The 17,826-nt window shown below is 39.2% G+C and overlaps 1 protein-coding gene and 1 long non-coding RNA gene across 3 annotated transcripts in view; one reads left to right on the top strand and one right to left on the bottom strand.

Annotated features, from left to right (window-relative positions):
• The window catches only part of LOC138150153 (uncharacterized), a 28,183-nt gene extending 11,781 nt beyond the window's left edge, over positions 1-16,402 (top strand). Inside the window, exon 3 of the long non-coding RNA XR_011165529.1 lies at positions 16,047-16,402. This is a non-coding gene — a long non-coding RNA (uncharacterized lncRNA). The remainder of the gene's footprint in view (positions 1-16,046) is intronic.
• The window catches only part of CMTR1 (cap methyltransferase 1), a 55,059-nt gene that overhangs the window by 35,975 nt on the left and 1,258 nt on the right, over positions 1-17,826 (bottom strand). Inside the window, exons 1-3 of one of the 2 annotated variants that reach the window (XM_069073589.1) lie at positions 17,068-17,236; positions 16,409-16,546; positions 1,229-1,380 (exon numbers count right to left, since the gene is read on the bottom strand). In XM_069073589.1, coding sequence (XP_068929690.1) covers positions 1,229-1,380; positions 16,409-16,541 — 285 coding nt within the window. In that variant the 5' untranslated portion in view covers positions 16,542-16,546; positions 17,068-17,236. Of the gene's footprint in view, positions 1-1,228; positions 1,381-16,408; positions 16,547-17,067; positions 17,237-17,826 lie in introns of those variants that run through there. The other variant, XM_069073588.1, reaches the window with a different exon arrangement.

Here is a 17,826-nt window from a genome sequence, read left to right as displayed (position 1 = left end):
AGGCAAGGGCAACAAGGAGTGCTGTAAGTTGCTTAATCATATAATTAACCTCAATCTTTCACCATGTAAAACTGAGGTCTGAAAAGCACGATAGAGGCCTGGTATGGAGAAGCTGTAATGAAGGAACAATTGTTCACAAAGATTAAACTAAATCCTGGAGGGATTCATTAGCTATACACCCTGAAGGAAGGGGAACTACTCCCCAAATGTTGCATACATCTACCTAATGAGACACAAAGAAGATTTCCAGAAGCTATAATTTCTACCAGAGATTCATCCTTTTACATGGGCCTCCATCTAGAAGACATAACATCATTGACACACATGGAAGAAGTAACATGGTCTCTTGATCAAGTTCCCATTACAGCCACAAACTCGTTCTCTAAGTTTAAGGGAGTTAACTTTTCCTGTGTTATCCTGAGTCACAAACCCAAAACTTCCCATTTCTCCACATCCAGTACTGAAGGCCAGAAATTTGTATTCTGCCTATGACTTCAGAAGCAGCTATTTCCATTACTATACAAACACAAGAGAGATCTGAGAAATAAGGTTTTTAAAAGTAGCTTGCTACTTCCATCTGGTTCTAACTGGCAAGTAAGATGAGTTTCCCTCCCCCATGCAGAGTCAAATAGGTTGAAATTTGCAGAAAACTAGATTTTCATGCTTAACTTCCTTCTTGCCATAACATCAATTTTATGTAGATGATAAAAGTAAAGAGTCCTTCCAAGAAGAAGAAAGTCTTTCCACTGAAAAGATCCTTATCAACTTTGACTGGGAAGGAGAAAGAAATAGTCTCCATTCATCATAGACTCCAGAAGTGGCTGAGAACCTCTGGAAAAGCAGTCATCTTACTAAATTAGACTTTAGTGAGGGAGTCTGATTACAATTTCTCTTCATTTATAAGTAATATACCTGAGAATGCACTTTAATGACAACAGCAGGATACCTGTGTGTGAGTGTGTGCATCTGAAGAGAAAACTGAATATAGCTGAAAGTCTCCTGAGACCAGAAAAGGGTCTTCCTCTGTCCAAACCAAGAGAAATTCACTTGCTTCAACTGTCCCCAGCACTCATCTCTAACATGTGCTAGTGTGATGTCTCATTAAGTTTGGAAAAACAGCCATATCCTCCCCAGAATCTTTATCTAGAAAAATTTTCTCCACCCTCCAATGTAAATTTCTCTTCTCTCATTCCATGGAAAACTTTTCAAAATATTCACTCTAACATACCATCATCTTTTGGGAAACACTGTTGTACATGGAATAACGGGAGGAGGTCCCCTCCACAAGGGAGTCAGCTTTGAAGTCATTGCTGAAGGAGCTAGACAAAGGTCTTTTCTCCTCATTCTCACTGTCAGATCCACTGAGACTTGTGGAAGACTCTGAAAAAGAAAAAAAAAGCTATTTAGAAAACTTATGACAGGTCAGGATTTCCTTCATTTGTTGAACAAATATTTAAGAACTACTACCAGAATCAGAGATCTGAAAAGGACCCAAACAGTTTATTTGATCCTGTCTTCTGACAGAGGAACAGAAGATCAGAAAGGTTAACTTCTTGTCAAAGATCATACAGAGATTAAGAGACAAAAGAGTAATGGGAAGAAGAGAAAGAAAGACTAGAACCCAGGTCATCTCTCCTACTGTATTTTTTTCTCCTACTACCTGTTACCAAGATATTTCTTAAGATGTATTGAGTTGTTTGTTTGTTTCTTATAAACCCCAGTTACTGGGGTAAGGACTCAGTATTTGGCAAAAACTTCTGAGAAAAGTAGAAAGCAATCCATCATGGTTTAGATATAAAACTCATATCATAAATCAGAGAAGCAAGCAAATTACTTTTCAGAGCTATGCTGAGGAAGAATACATGACCAAACAAAAGACAGTAAGATCACATAAGATAAAGTAGATCATTTTATATAAAATTTTAAAAGCTTTACACAAATACAACTCAGCTAATATTAGAAGAGAAAGTTAATAAGGAAAAAAATCTTTGCAGAAACACTCACAAATTTTTCATTTCCAAGATATATAAGGAAATAATTCAAATTTATAAAACTAAGAGTCATTCCTAATTGATAAACGGTCAAAGGATACCAACAAGAACTTCTCAAGTGAAGAAATCTAAGCTATCTAGAGCTACTGAAATGGAAAAATGGAAAAAATACTCCTAATCACTAATAATTAGAGCAACGAAAATAAAGGAACTCTGAGGTTCCACCTCATATCCATCAGATAGATTAGTAAAGCTGACAAAATAGGAAAACTGGAGGGCTTCAGGAAAATACGCACACTGATGTACTGCTGGAACTGTGAACTGGCCCAACTATTCTAAGAAAGCAATTTGAAACTATACCCAAAAAGTCTCTAAACTATGCATATCCTCTTTGATAGCAGTACTAGGCCTATATTCCAAAGAAAGCAAATTAAGAGGAAAAGGTCCTACATATGCAAAAATATTTATAGCAAGTTTTATTATAGTAACAAAGAACTGGAAACTAAGGGGATAGCCAATGACTGGAGAACAGTTGAACAAATTATAACAGATGAATGTAATGAAATGATATTGTACTAAAAGAAATGGGTGAAAAAGAAAACCTGGGAAGACTGGGATGATATAATCCAAAGTGAGGAGAAAAACAATTCATAACAAAAAAATTTTAAACGAACAGTTTTGAAAGACTTAAGAAATGTGATCAATACAATGATCAATTATGGTTCCAGAGATCCAATGATATAATGAGACACACATTTCTGGACATAGTTAACATGGAAATCTGCTTTGCTTAACTATGTATATTTATTATAAGAGTTTTGTTTCCCTCCCCCCTCCACTCCCTGGGTGGAGAGTAGGAGGAAGGGTAGAGGAGGTGGTTGGGGAAATTTTTTTTAAATGTTTAATAACTACAAGAAAAAAAAAGGGGCTAACTGGGTTGTAACAAGTCACAATACCCCAGTGAGGAATGGTAAAGCAGGGAAATATTTCCTATTGCTTACCTTTTACATTTCCCACTAGGTCTACAATTCACAGCAGGAAAGGACAAATGTGGTCCTTTTTTTTTAAAACCTGTTGCCTCCCCTCAGTGTCTCACAGAATGATGTGAAGGGAAGGCATCATTCCACCAGGCAGGGCTTCCCTCCGGGACCCTCCCTCCCCCACTACTGTAATAAGAATGTAAATTTTAAAGATCTTCCCTGCCCCTAGGCTAATGTGCACCTGAAGCCTGGGGTGGGGGAGGCTTGTTTTTCAGTAGATACTTCTTGATTGGCCAGTGAGTCAATAAGGTTGTTACATTCTCTGAGCCAGGAGAAGGCTATATAAGCCCTGATGTGTAGCTTTGTTTTTGGGACTCACTTTGAGAGGTGTTCTGTGATTTGATCTGAATTCTGGGAAGCCGTTGTTGAGAGTCCCCCGGCTTTGAAAAACCCAGAATATGGAAACCCAGATGTTGGCTGGGTATGGATGTAATGGTTGGACAGTTTGGAAATCTGTCTACTTGATGTTTCTGTCTTGATAATTATGCCTGTATACTTTGAGGTTCAGGGTGCTGACCTTTTCTCCTGAACAAGGTAAACGATATATGTCTGATTAAAGTAAGCTTGTTAACCCATTTTGAGTTGCTTTCCTTTAACAAAGCAGATCCAAGAACCTGTGGTAGCTGCAAACCCTGAGGACGCGCTTGGGGTGCTTGCTGCTACAACTACTGCAATGCTCCTCCCATCACTCTTAGACAATGTGCAAGTGCACAGTACTAGTTCTCCTAACCCTATAAAGTAATTAAAACAGAAAGAAATTCAATTTTAAAAGAAACAGCTTTTCATATGTCAAATACGCTGAAGAAAAAATAGGTATAATTAGAATAGGTGTTAAAGGTCCTAAAAAGAACTTCTTGGAATTACCATGGGTTTTAGAGAATGACAATGCTGCTTATTATGTCCAACTTCACTTTAAAACATAACATTTTCCTTTCCTTTAACTGCCTATAACTGGAAAGGTATATCACTGCTTTTATAACTTTTTTTTTTTAAAGCAATCAGGGCTAAGTAACTTGCTCAAGGTTACACAGCCAGTTATTTCTGGGTGTGGTGCTAAGTATCTGAGCCCAGATTTGAACCAACACTGGAGCTGGTGCTCTTACTCGCTGAGCCACCTGGCCGCCCCTGCTTTTATAACTTATAGGCCATATGTAAAGAATTTTGTTGGTTCATAAATGAAAGAAAAGGGGTTGGGAGGTAATGAAATATTTTCCCAAGGAAAGGGAAAGAGGAAAAAAAAGGAATTAAAGGGACTGTGTATATGTGTGAAAAAGAAACTGATGGACCTGTGAATGGGTACATCCATCTGGAAAGTAATCTGGAATTATACACAAATTTACTAACCAGTGCATGCCTTTTTTTTTTTTTGGCTTTTTGGAGGGCAATTGGAGTTAAGTGACTTGCCCAAGGTCACACAGCTAGTTTTTGTGTTAAGTGTCTGAGGCTGGATTTGAACTCAGGTCCTCCTGACTCCAGGGCCGGTGCTCTATTCACTGCACCACCTAGCCGCCCCCAGTGCATGCCTTTTAACTCAGCTATACACATACCAAAGAGATCAAAGAAAGAGGATAAAGTCCTATATGTACAAAAATATTTAGAATAGTTCTTTATGTGAAGGCAAAAAAATTAGAAAATAAGGAGATGCCCATTTATTTGGGAATGGCTGAACAAATTTATGGCACATAAATAAGATGGAATACTATTGTGCTATAAGAAATGAGGAAATAGATGATTTCAAAGCGATGCAGAAAAACATACAAATGGAAACAGTGAAATGAGCAAAATCAGAAGAATTTATACTAAAACATCAATACTATAAAAACATTTTGAAGACTTTTATAAACTGATGAAGATGATCAGAACTAAGTACAATTTATACAATAACAATAACATTATTAAGACAACTTTGAAAGCTGTAAAAGAACTATGATCAACACAGTAATCATTCATAATTTCAGAGAATCACCTATTGGCATAGAAGTGATAGACTCAGGGTGCAGAATGAGACAAATAATTTTTTTAATCTGACCAATGAAGGAAATTGTTTTTATTTCTTTTTCAGTGGGGTAAAATACGGGGACAGTAAATAGATTGGTTAATTTAAAAAGTAAAAATAAAAATAGATAACTAAAAAAAAGAAATTATCTGAGATGGAATAAGTAGAGTTTAAATCATAAAACTGTGTATAGAGGGAAAGGATAGAAAACACAATATGTATGTATACAAGATTCCCTTCAAAGAAAATACAGGCGCAGTTAAAGGAAGGTATTTGGTCAACAAATTTCTTGCATTGACCACCAGGTGGCACCACAAACTAAATCAACTTGGGGGTGAGGTGCAGAGGACAGAATCAATCAACAAGCATTTATCAGTGACCTAAGAGGCAGAAGAAAAGCAAGGAAAGTAGAAGGAAAGGAAAACACAGGGTAACCACTATTCCTACAAGCAGGTCTCCCCACCCCACTACATACATGGAACATTCGTAACTTTGGCAATGTATACGTATCCATATGTGTGGTTTCTCTTTTGTTTCACTAGGTACCAAGGAGAAGCACTATGACACTCTTTGCTAGAAACACTGCAGAAAGGTGAACAAAATCATTTAAATTAAACTGCCTCTTTGAAACACTTCCCTTTATAATATCTAGGGTCTTAAGACTCAAAGGGCTAGAAGATAAGAACTGAAAGCTTGAATCCTAGTGAATGGCATCAATCTTCACTGTACATGGAGTATCTCTGGGGACAAGCTAGGAAAGTAGACCAGAAAGACAATGACAATAACTACTCAGTCAACAAATTTCATCCCCTATTTTCTCCTTCTTGACTCCAGTATCTGATGAAGAAGTGGCCCTTTTCCAAGTCAAGACCAACCCCTCTACTTTTACCCTTGGGCCAGTCCCCTCCCATCTCCAGCCTGTCTATTCCATCATCTCCCCTTAAATCTTCAATTTCTCTCACTCTACTGGCTCTTCTTCTGCCTAGAAAATGGCTAGTGTCCCCCAACTTAAAAAAAAAAAAACTTAATTTGACCCAACCACCTCCTCAATCTATCATCCTATATTCTCTATCCATTTTTCAGTCAAACTCCTAAAAAAAGTTGTCTATATTCCTTATCTCCACTTCTCCCCTCAGTCACTTCTCATCCCTTTGCCACCTAGTTTCCCTCCTCAGAGGATTGTAGAGTTGGAAGGGGCCTCAGGTCATCTAAGTCCAATTCCCTTATTTTACTGAAGAAGAAACTGAGAGAGAGAGGGAGGTGAAATGACTTGTCTGAGGTCACAGAGTTATTAAAGTGGCAGAGTTAGTATTGGAACTCAAGTCACCTCACTCTAAACACAGTACTCATCTCTGAACGGAAACTGTCCTCTCCAGAGTTACCAAAAACATTCATAAAGCGCTTTGCAAACTTAAAAATGTTAGGTATTATTATCATCTCGATTAAAAATCCAGTGAAAGAGCTTTTCATAGTACTCTTCTTTTTTTACCTCTCTGTAGCATCTACAAAAAGTACCTAACGGTACTTCCTCTCCTCCCACTCTCTTAACTCCCTACAGTCTGACTTCCAACCTATCATCCAATTGAACCTACTCTCTCCAAAGTTATTAATGATCTCTTAATTGCCAAATCTAATGGCCTATTCTCAATCCTCATACTTTGGGACCTCTCTTTGCAGCTTCTTCAATCACCCTCTTCTTGATACACTCTTCTCTCTAGGTTTGTGTGATGCCGCTCTCTCCTGCTTCTCCTACTGATGATTCCTGTCTCCTTTGTTGGATCCTTGTTGGACCTTTTCCTTTGTGATCCATATCACACCCAGTAACAGCGGCACTACCCCACAGCTCTGTTCTGGACCCTCTTCTCTCTCTACATTATTTCACTTAGTGATCTCATCAACTCCTAGAGTTTCAATTATTTCTACGCAGATGACTCTCAGATCTACCTGTCTAGTCCTGTCTCCAGCTTTACATCTGCACCTGTTCTAGACGTCTAGAATTGGACTTCCCATAGACATCTTAAATGCAACCTGTCAAAATTTAGTTTGCTGTCTTTCTTCCCTAACATTCCCCTCATCCTAACTTCTCTATTACTGTTAAGGGTACTACCATCCTCCCAGTCACACAGGCTCAAAATCTAGCTGTCATCCTCAACTTTAACTCTTCACCCTCTCTCACTCCTCATATCTAATCAAGTGGTCAAGTCTTGCTATTTCTACCATCATAACAACTCTAATATATTCCTCCTCCTCCTCTGACACCACTACCATCCTGGTAACAAGCCCTCATCACCTCATACCTGAACTATTCCAACAGCCTGCCGGTTGGGCTCCCTGCCTCAAAGTCTCTCTCCACTCCAATACATCCTTCACTCAACTGTCAAACTGATCTTATTATTAATTGGGGAATGACTGAACAAGTTAGGGTATGTGATTATGATGGAATACTATTGTGCTATAAGAAATGAAGAGCAGGATGCACTCAGAAAAACCTGGACTTGGGGAACAGAGCCAAGATGGCAGCATAGAAGCAGGAAAACTCTGTGAGCTCCCCCCATAACCACCTCAAATACCTATAAAATATGACTCTTAAACTTTAGAGTTACAGAACCCACAAAGTGACAGAGAGAAACAAATCTCCTGCTGAAGGCAGCCCAGCACGCTGGCAGGAAGGGTACATTGCAGCACTCTGGAAGCCAAGCCCAGTCCCATATGAGTCTGCGGTTTTAGCCTCAGGGCAGCCCCAACCAGCAGTGGCTAGAGCAGACTTTGGGAGAGTGGATTACCAGCAGCTGTGGTGGTTTCCATTATTATCAATCCATAAATTCCAAAGACATAGTAAGAGGTCAGCGTGGACTTTGTGAGAACAGGGGGACCAAGAACCCGGTCTGGCCTCTGCCCCTGGGGCAAGAAGGTGAGAAGCAGCGGAGGTGCTACAGCCGTTTGGCTGCAGCTGCATGGCAGCTTCAGAGCTCCTGGCCTAATCGTAGGGGAAACCAAGAGACCATTCTGAGGGGTAATCACTCTTACTTTAACCTGCTTGGATCTGGATCACTGTCTTGGGTGGAGGTGCTGGGGTGGGTGACCAGCCTGTGGAGGCTTCAGAGAGGACACCCAACTAATAGCTCTGGCAGCTGAGGAAACCCCCGCAATTTGGGACAAAGTTCTCTTCTCTGGAGGCAGAGTTCTACTGCGGCAAAAAGCTCAAAAGTCAAGCAATTGAGTGGCAACATGAGCAAGCAAAGGAAGCAAAGCAAGTACAGCAGTCAAACCTTAGATTTGTTTTGGGGGGACAAAAAGGATCAAAGCATGGAAAGGGAGGAAGACAATGAAGTCAGAACTCCTGCACCAAAAGCTTCCAAGAAAAATATGAACTGCTTACAGGCCATGGAGGAGCTCAAGAAGGATTTTGAAAATCAAATAAGAGAAGTTGAGGAAAAATTGGGAAGAGAAATGAGAATGATGCAAGAAAATCATGAAAAAAGAGTCAACAACCTGACTGAAGAAAATAACACCTTAAAAAATAGACTAACTCAAATGGCAAAAGAGGCCCAAAAAGCCAATGAGGAGAAGAATGCCTTAAAAAGCCAAATTTGCTAGATAGAAAAAGAATTTCAAAAGCTGACTGAAGAGAATAATTCCTTCAGAATTAGACTGGAGCAAATGGAAGCTAATGACTTTATGAGAAATCAAGATACTATTAAACATATCCAAACAAATAAAAAATAGAAGGCAATGTGAAATATCACACTGGAAAAACCACAGACCTGGAAAATAGATCCAGGAGAGATAATTTAAAAATTATTGAACTACCTGAAAGCCACAATGAAAAAAAGAACCTAGAAATCACCCTTCAAGAAATTCTCAAGGAAAATTGCCCAGATATTTTAGAACCAGAGGGCAAAATAGAAATGGAAAGAATTCACTGATCACCTCTTGAAAAAGATACCAAAAAGAAAACTCCCAGGAATATTATAGCCAGGTTCCGGAGTTCCCAAATCAAGGAGAAAATATTACAAGCAGCCAAGAAGAAACAATTTGAATATTGAGGAAACACAATCAATATAACACAAGATCTAGAAGCTTTTACATTAAGGGATCGAAGGGCTTGGAATATGACATTCCAGAGGTCAAAGGAACTAAGATTAAAACCAAGAATCACCTACCCAGCAAAACGGAGTATAATGTTTCAGGTGAAAATATGGTCATTCAATGGAATAGAGGACTTTCAAGCATTCTTGATGAAAAAACTAGAGTTAAATAGAAAATTTGACATTCAAATACAAGAAGTAAGAGAAGCATGAGAAGACAAACAAGGAAAAGAAATCATAACGAACTTATCAGAGTTGAACTATTTACATTCCTACATGGAAAAACTTGTAACTTATGAAACTTTTCTCAGTATGAGGATAGTTGAAGGGAATATAAATGTAATAATATATACATACATATATATGTCTATATAGGAGGGTATATGTGCATATGAATATATATGTGAGTCCATGTATATATGTGTACAGGTATATATAGACAGAGGGCACAGGATCAATTGAATAGGAAGGGATGATATTTTAAAAATAAAATTAAGAGGTAAGAGAGGAATATAATGAGAGGAGATAGGGAGAGACAGAATAGGGTAAATTATCTCATATAAAAGAAGCAAGAAAAAACTTACAATGGAGGGGAAGAACAGGAAGGCAAAAGGGAATGGGTCAACCTTACTCTCACTGAATTTGGCTTAAGGAGGGAATAACATACACACTAAATTGGGTATCTTACCCTACAGGAAAGTAGGGGGGAAGGGGATAAGAGGGGGTATGATAGAAGGGAGGGCAGATTGGTGGGGAGGATAGTTAGAAGCACACACTTTTGAAAAGGGACAGGGTCAAAGTAGAAAATAGAACAAGTGGGGGGCAAGATAGGATGGAGGGAAATATAGTCAGTCTTTCACAATATATCTACTACGGAAATGTTTTGCGTAACTACACATGTACAACCTATATTGAATTACTTATTTTCCCAATTAGGGTGGGTGACAAGAGAAGAAGGGAATGAATCTGGAATTCCAAGTTTTAAAATCAAATGTTTAAAAAAAAATCTATCTATCTATCTATCTATATATAGACAGATAGACAGACAGATAGATAGATAGATAGATAGATAGATAGATAGATAGATAGATAGATAGATAGATAGATAGATAGTTTTTTTACATGCACTGGGAGGTAGGATGTGCAGGCACTGGGGTGTGGAGATCCATCTTGCCCTACTGGAGGGTTGGAGGTGGAAGGGGAAAGGATGTGGGAAGGGGCAGATTGGGGGAAGGGGTGTTTGGTGGGATCGCTGTTCTGGGGTGGTGGGTAGGAGAAGGACAGGGAGAAGATGTGCGGCTCAAAATCTTGTGGAGATGGGTATTGCAAACTAGAAATAAACATACAATTTTAAAAAAAGAAAAGAAAAAACCCTGGATTTACATGAGCTGATGCAAAGTGAAATGTACTGTGTACAAAATAACAGCAATATTGTGAAATGATAAGCTGCAAACGACTTCACTATTCTCAGCAATACAATACTCCAAGACAACTCTGAAGGACTTATGATGAAAAATGCTATCTATCCCCAGAGAAAGAATTGATGGAATACAGATTGAAGCATACTTTTTTTTACTTTATTTTTCTTGAAGATTTTTTTTTGGCCTGTTTTCTTTTACATGATTAATATAGAAATGTTTTGTACAACTACACATGTATAACCTATATCGAACTACTTGCCTTCTGGGAGTGTGGGGAGGAGAAAGGAAGGGAGAGAATTTGGAACTCAAAGTTTTAAAAATAAATTTTAAGGGGCGACTAGCTAGCACAGTAAATAGAGCCCTGGAGCCAGGAGGACCTGGGTTCAGATCCAGCCTCAGACACTTAACACACAAACTAGCCATGTGACCTTAGGCAAGTCACTTAACCCCAAGTGCCCTCCAAAAAGAAAAAAAAATGAATGTTAAAAATTGTTCTTACGTGTAACTGAGGAAAATAAAATACTAAATAATTTTTTTAAATTGATCTTCCTAAAGCACAGGTATGACTATGTTATCTCCTCTAATTCAATAAATTCCAGGGGGTCCCTACTGCTTGCAGGATAAATATAAAATATTCTAAATAAAATAAAATTAAATAAGTAAAATAAAGCTCTTCATGACTTGGCCCCTTCCTATCCTTCCAGTCTTCTTACACCTAACTTCTCTTATGTACTCTAAAATCCAGTGAAACTGGCCCCCTGGCTATTCCTCATTAACAAAACACTTTATTTCCTGACTCCAAGTATTTTCATGAGATGTTCCCCAGGCCTCAAATGCTCTCCCTCCTCCTCTCTAATTCCTACCATCCCGGGCTTCTTTCAAATCTCAGTTGAAGCCTCACCTTCTGCAAGATCTTTTTCAGTCCTCTTAATCTCAATGCCTTCACTCTTACATCAGTTCATCTTCACCCACTTTATCCCACGTCCGTCTTGTCTGCTTTCACGCTGTCGCCCCGTCAGACTGGGAGCTTGGCAGCAGAGCCATCTTGTGCTTTTATTTACGTCCCCAGAACTCAGCGCGTCTTACGCCAAAGAAGGTGCCTATAGTTCAGTGTCATAGTTTCCTTTATAGCCCCATTTTATGTGCAATCAAAAACATCATTTTAAAAAAGGGTCTATAGGCTTCATCAGCTTGCCAAAATGGCCATTACCAAAAAGTTAACATCATCCCCACCATTCTACAGATGAGAGAACTGAAGTCCAGAGAGTTTAAGTGATTTGGCTAAGTTCACTCAGTCAGTAAATGGCAGAGACAGGATTTAAGCCAAGCTTCTCTGACTCCTAATACCAATGTTCTTTCCACCACACCATGCACTTCATGCAGACCTCAATTGCCCAATAAAACAAACATTCTATAAGGACAAGCTTTATTTTCTATTTAGTGTCCTAAGAGTACCAAACACAAGAGCTGTTTAATAAATACTTGTGTACTTTACTCAATAGGTAAATAAGGTCTAGTAAACACCAATATACATTTCTTGCCGCCTTTACCCACTCATTTGAAGGTTTTGGTTGATGGTGCTGAACACGCTGGATAGTACACAACCCCTTTATGACAGTGAATGCAGCCAGTCTCCCTCTTCTTCCATCTCCACCCTATATCAAAAGCAGGCTATATCTTTACCAGTTTTTTAAGTAAGATTTGGAGAACAAGACCAAAGATGGACTTCCACACTTACAGAAAGCCCTGACAGACTGTCTGCCTTTCAAGAATGAAGCTTAACTATTAAGAGCAGCATCACCAATCTGTTAGGGACCTAAAACAGCACCACAACAACACCAGACAAAGAAGTCATCACCATTTACCCCTGGCAAGAAGAACGCAATGTCCAACAAAGCCAACCAGACACCAAAAATTATAGTGCCTGCCTACCAAACGCTGCTTTGGAAAAATGACTTGATCAAAGTGCTACAACAAATAAAGAAAACTAACTCAAAGCAGGATATTGCCAATCCAAGCAAGACAGGTGGATGTTCTAGAGTTCCTTAGGGCTAGGCAGGAATTAGCACAATAGGCAAAATAAGCATTTGCAAATCAGAGGAACTGAAGGAAAAGAAGAAAAGTGTTGTGGCTATAGCCAAAACCTAAGATCAGGTCTAGGTCACTAGATTTGATAAGAATTAAGCAAACACTTATTTTTTTTTTGCCTTTTGGAGGGCAATTGGGTTTAAGTAACTTGCCCAAGGTTACATGGCTAGTTTTTTTTGTGTGTGTGGGTGTTAAGTGTCTGAGGCCAGAACCGAATTCGGGTCCTCTTGACTCTGGGGCCCGCGCTTGACTCACTACACCACTTAGCCGCCCCAAGCAAACACTTTAAATAGACAATTCTGTAATAAGAATATAAATTAACAGGAGTGATAAGTAAGGTTAGTCTATTAAAATCATTAATTTTGTTAAAAACTTGCCAGAGCTGGCTGGCAAACTCCTCTCCAGAAACTCACCTCTTTTAACTTATCAGACAGTTTTAAAAATTATTTAGGATTTTCACTTAAGATCATTTCTTCTCTACTTGGAAAAAACCATTAACTCTTAGGGCTTTATGGAGAAAGAGACAAGCTCACTTTAAAGTAGAGGCAGAGATCTACCAATTCAGAGAGCAGCAGAGCAAGATGGCAGAAATCCCAGGAACAAAAATTACTGTGACAACTCAAAAAAAAGGGCAACTCCTCCTACTATTAATCACCAAGGTGAACAACACACAGATAGAAAGAAGCAAATTATGGATTTTAATAGACATCATATCCTAGCTTACAATCACCAAGGAATACAGTCATTCCTGCTCAAAGACTCCATTTCTCCTGCACCTCAGACAAATAGCATCTCATTAAAGCAATTTAAACAGATACCGATAAAGGAAGTTTTTGATTAAGGTCATGAATCTGAACAGACAGAAAAGCAATAGTTTCAGGGCAAATAACCCACTCAGGAAGGAACTAAATTTCACTGGGAGTGGGGGGGGGAGGAGGGAAGGAAGGGGATTATCAGGTGCAAGTGGCAGATGCCATCATAATCTGAAGTTGCTACAAATGGAACAGACAGAAGCCCATATCCAATGAGTGACATAACGAAAGAGTACAATTGAAAGGACACTGCTAGAAAAGAGCCAGAATTTCCGAGTTCTTGGTAAAAATTTCCTCACATGGAGAAGTATATTTCTCTTATCTTTACCCCAGAGGGACTTTATTTCCAGGCAAATTTACAAAAGGTCATACTCTTGAAAATGTCTTAAATGTCCTAGACCTCAAGGATCTAGGAGTCGACACTTCCGTATAGACAGAGCTCTCCCTTTCTATCATTATATCCTTTGCCACAAAGTAAACTCTAATCTAGTACTATAGCTGCTTCATTATTATCATTATGTAAATAAGTTGATCAAAAAATTAATCTCAATGTAAAGTAGTTATAAACTATGCTGATTTTGTGAAACAACAACAAATTATTCTGAACAGTAAAAAAATGGCAAAAATCTACACTTTCCTCACTGCTGTCAGTAAAGAGCATCCCTCAAACACTTATATGCCTAAATAGCATGTCCAGGTGGAGCTAGTTGAAGGGCTAGGTTTGATACATAAACTTGTGCAAATGTCCTACATGCACACCTGCATGCACAACCACCACACACACAGATGAGATGTGTGCTTTCTGAAGAGCATTGTGAGGGCAAAGCATACAATAGAATGTAAAAAAGGGGCCTTCAAAGTCAATACGTGATAAATCTTAAGCACAGATTAAAACTGATTTGTGGGGAAAGGTGAGGTGTGTTAAACACTTGAGACTTTCCGAAGAAAGGCACTGCTATGTTATTTCTTCTCCTGGGAAAGGCCAGGCTACATTACTCACGTGATTTTCATTTCTCCAAGTGCAACAGCAGAGCACTAAGACTTCCTCAAGAAATGAAAACAGTTCTTGGCATGGTGCATTCTAGGACACACCTTTTCTTTAATTATCATCTCTATAGTAAAAAGGTTTTGGCATCTGCCCTGTTTCCTGCAAATAGCCAACTGGTGCTTCTAGGCCTGCTGGACAGGGCCCTGCCACCTGCCCCACTAGTTCACCTTTGGACCAATCTGTATACACAGAAGGAAGATTCCATTAGGGTCTGTAGGACAAGACATTATTTCCTAGAAGTCTAAATCTACTGAGTAAAACTGAGAAGGGGTAGCTAAGTGGCACAGCAGATATATCAAATGCCCAGACCTGAAGTCAGGAAGATTCATCTTTCTTAGTTCAAATCCAGCCTCAGACTTTCACTAGCTGTGTGAACCTAGACAAGTCACCTAACCCTGTCTGCCTCAGTTCCTCATCTGTAAAATGAGCTGGAGAAGGAAATAGCAAACCACTCCAATATCTTTGCCAAGAAAACCCCAAATGGGATTGCTCACAAAGGGTTAGACATGACTGAAACAACCAAACAACAAAAAAATTGAGCAAAAGAAAAAAAATCTTAACTGACAATTATATTTTCTAGAGCATTAAATTTAACAGAGGTTCCTTGACTTTATTATAAACAAAAAAAATCATGTCTTTTGTGTCAAAATGGGAACTGCCACCTTTCTAACAATCATTCATGCTCTGTTCATTATCAGCTTTGCTTCAGCACCCTGCCAACCTGGATTATGGCTTCTCTTCCTCCCAAATTCAGTAAGTCTGAAGAGCACCACTAACTCCTGGGAAAGAGGCAAAATTTCCTTCTCCTAAAAAATTATTTATAGGACAAACCAAAAAAACACAAAGACTTTTTCCTTCCCCATTTATCAGTGCCAGCTGCAACACATCCTGTTCTCACTCATCCTGAAATTATTTTGATAGCACAAATGGCACACACATCTAGCTGATACACATTACAGAGAAAAAAGAGAAACGTTCTCTCTTAGCCTGGACCATGGCCACACCAACTGCTTTATTATTTTTACCGCCTGTCAAGTTTCTCCTCTCTGGACCAGCTTCTCAGTAACATCTGATGTTAAAGTGCCCCTCAATTGGCCTACCACTTGTTAGTAAACTGTATTTTCTACCACCCTCAACTGGTGCGTCACACCCTTTTGGTCACCAATCTGTTACCAAATTTCATTCCAGTTTACCAGTGATTCAGGAGAGGATCCAAAACATGAAGCTACTGGCAAGTAAAATGAATGCAAATGAATTTCCTAATTTGTTCGGTATTTGAGATATATCCAGACACTGTAAAATTCACAAAGAAAATGGATGCTGTAAATTTCTACAACCCTAAAAATGGACAAAGCAAGAGAGTGATTCCAACCAGATAAGTGAGATACTTTGCAGTAAATACAAACAATGAATACAGTGCTGCTCCAATACTGTGTAGTGCTGTTAAGTGTAGCTACAGGGAAAATGTGTAAATAAATGCTACAAACTGAAAGGAATGATGCCAGATCCCTGAAGTTATCTCTCCCTCTCCTCTTCCTTTCTCTCTCTGTCTTTCTCTCCAGGATCATCAATGACTACCAAGGCCTGGTTTTACACACAATATTCAGTGATCATCACCACACTGAGGAAGTCCAAGAAAGCAAATGAGTGTCCCAGTTAAAAAGTAACAGAACTACCAAAAGAAGAGATAATTTTTGGGAAGACCTTTCAACATAGACCTATAGGTAGTGTCATACTTCAATGGGGGAAGGGCAGCAGGAAAAGGAAGTTTTATCTCCAGGCTTAGAAAAACCAATACTGCTTAATTCCTTCTCTCTGAACAACTGGCCCAGTTTTCCACAAGGGATCACAGGTTGTAGATTTTCCAGTGCTCAGTCATCAGCGTTCTGAACAGTCAGTCTTCACATTATGTTGGCAGCCTTACCTTGTGGGCCATGATTGCCAAAAGGAGGGGGTTCCTCATCAGATGTGGAGCTGAGGGTCAAGCCAAGCTCAGCTGCTCTCTTCTTCTGCTTCTTCTGGGGGCTGCTGAACTCTCCTTCGCCTCTTCTCTTCATTGTCACTGCAACCACAAATGGCAGTTAATTCCCTCTGGTTCAAAGCCACATGAACAGGAGGTAATAAAGTTTGGGGGCATAAACCCCATAAACATAAACCACATAAGGGAGAGAATTTGACATTTCTGATCATCTTCCAGAGCCAACATTTCAATGACATTCCTTTGGAATGAGCCTTGGAAAATGACGGCCAGGATCTGGTTTCATTAGTAATTATTAATTTTACGTGTATTTTTAAAAATGCAACACAGTCCCAGAGATAACCGTAATGTCAACATCAGGTTCTTGACCCAAAAAATTACATATTAATTCCCCATCTCCTAGTGGTTACTATTCACATGGAGAGTTCCTACTTTTTCATTCTATTGAATGGCACATTAGGTTTCAACCTGTTGGGATGATGACAAAGACAAATAAATTTACATCTACTAACAGCAAAGGCTCTGCAAAAACAATTGGATAATTCCTATTATTTTTACTACTGACAACTGATTTTTGGCTTCTTTCAACATGAGCTTAAGCTTACAGAGATATTAGGAAACTTTTCTGACAATCATAGCAGCATTCTGTCCTCTGGTTGGTTGGTTGAATGCCAATGGTATATAAAGCAAGTTCTTTGGACATGAGGTTGGCACACAGTCATGGTACACATATGGCAAGGAAAATGGAAATAAGCACACATCAAGCCACTATCATTTATTTATAGAGTTAAGCACTAAAAGAAAAAATATCAGGGGAAAAGGGGGCAATGACATCTAAATATCTCAACAGAATGATCATCTTTATTGAAGAGGATACTGAGTCTAAGAAATTGTGGTCCATAGATCCCTGGTATTCCAGAAAACCTTCCACACAGGCCAGTCAGATGGAAAAAAAGGAAAGTGAAGCAGCAGACATAAAGCCAAGAAAGCTCCAGACTTGGCAAAAGCAAAGGGCAGGGACCAACTGGGGCTGCAGGTCTTACACACAAAGCATTTTATGTTTGGAAGTGGTGACAGCAAGTAGGTGAGCAGGCCAAGGATCAACTGTCACTTTCACCAATGCCACCTCCCAGAGCCCTGGATCAATTTACCTTGCTGTTTCTCTACCCTTAAGATTAGTTAGTTACAACCTCATCCCCTCCTGGATATAAGACAGCTCCCTTTTTCCACTTCCCTGGGAGGATGTGGGGAGCAAGTGAAAACTATGCCTGAGATGAGCAGTAAGAAGGGTCAATCCTGGAGCCTCAGGAGTCACCCTAAACTCTAAAGGATGGAGCTATGGGATGAGTGTAGTAATTGGGATA

The sequence above is a fragment of the Petaurus breviceps genome, unplaced genomic scaffold (genome assembly GCF_028583685.1).
Source record: "Petaurus breviceps papuanus isolate PSGF00001 unplaced genomic scaffold, PetGlider_PUasm1.0 90865, whole genome shotgun sequence".
Taxonomy (NCBI): Eukaryota; Metazoa; Chordata; class Mammalia; order Diprotodontia; family Petauridae; genus Petaurus; species Petaurus breviceps.
This window is presented reverse-complemented; position numbering and strand designations above follow the sequence as displayed.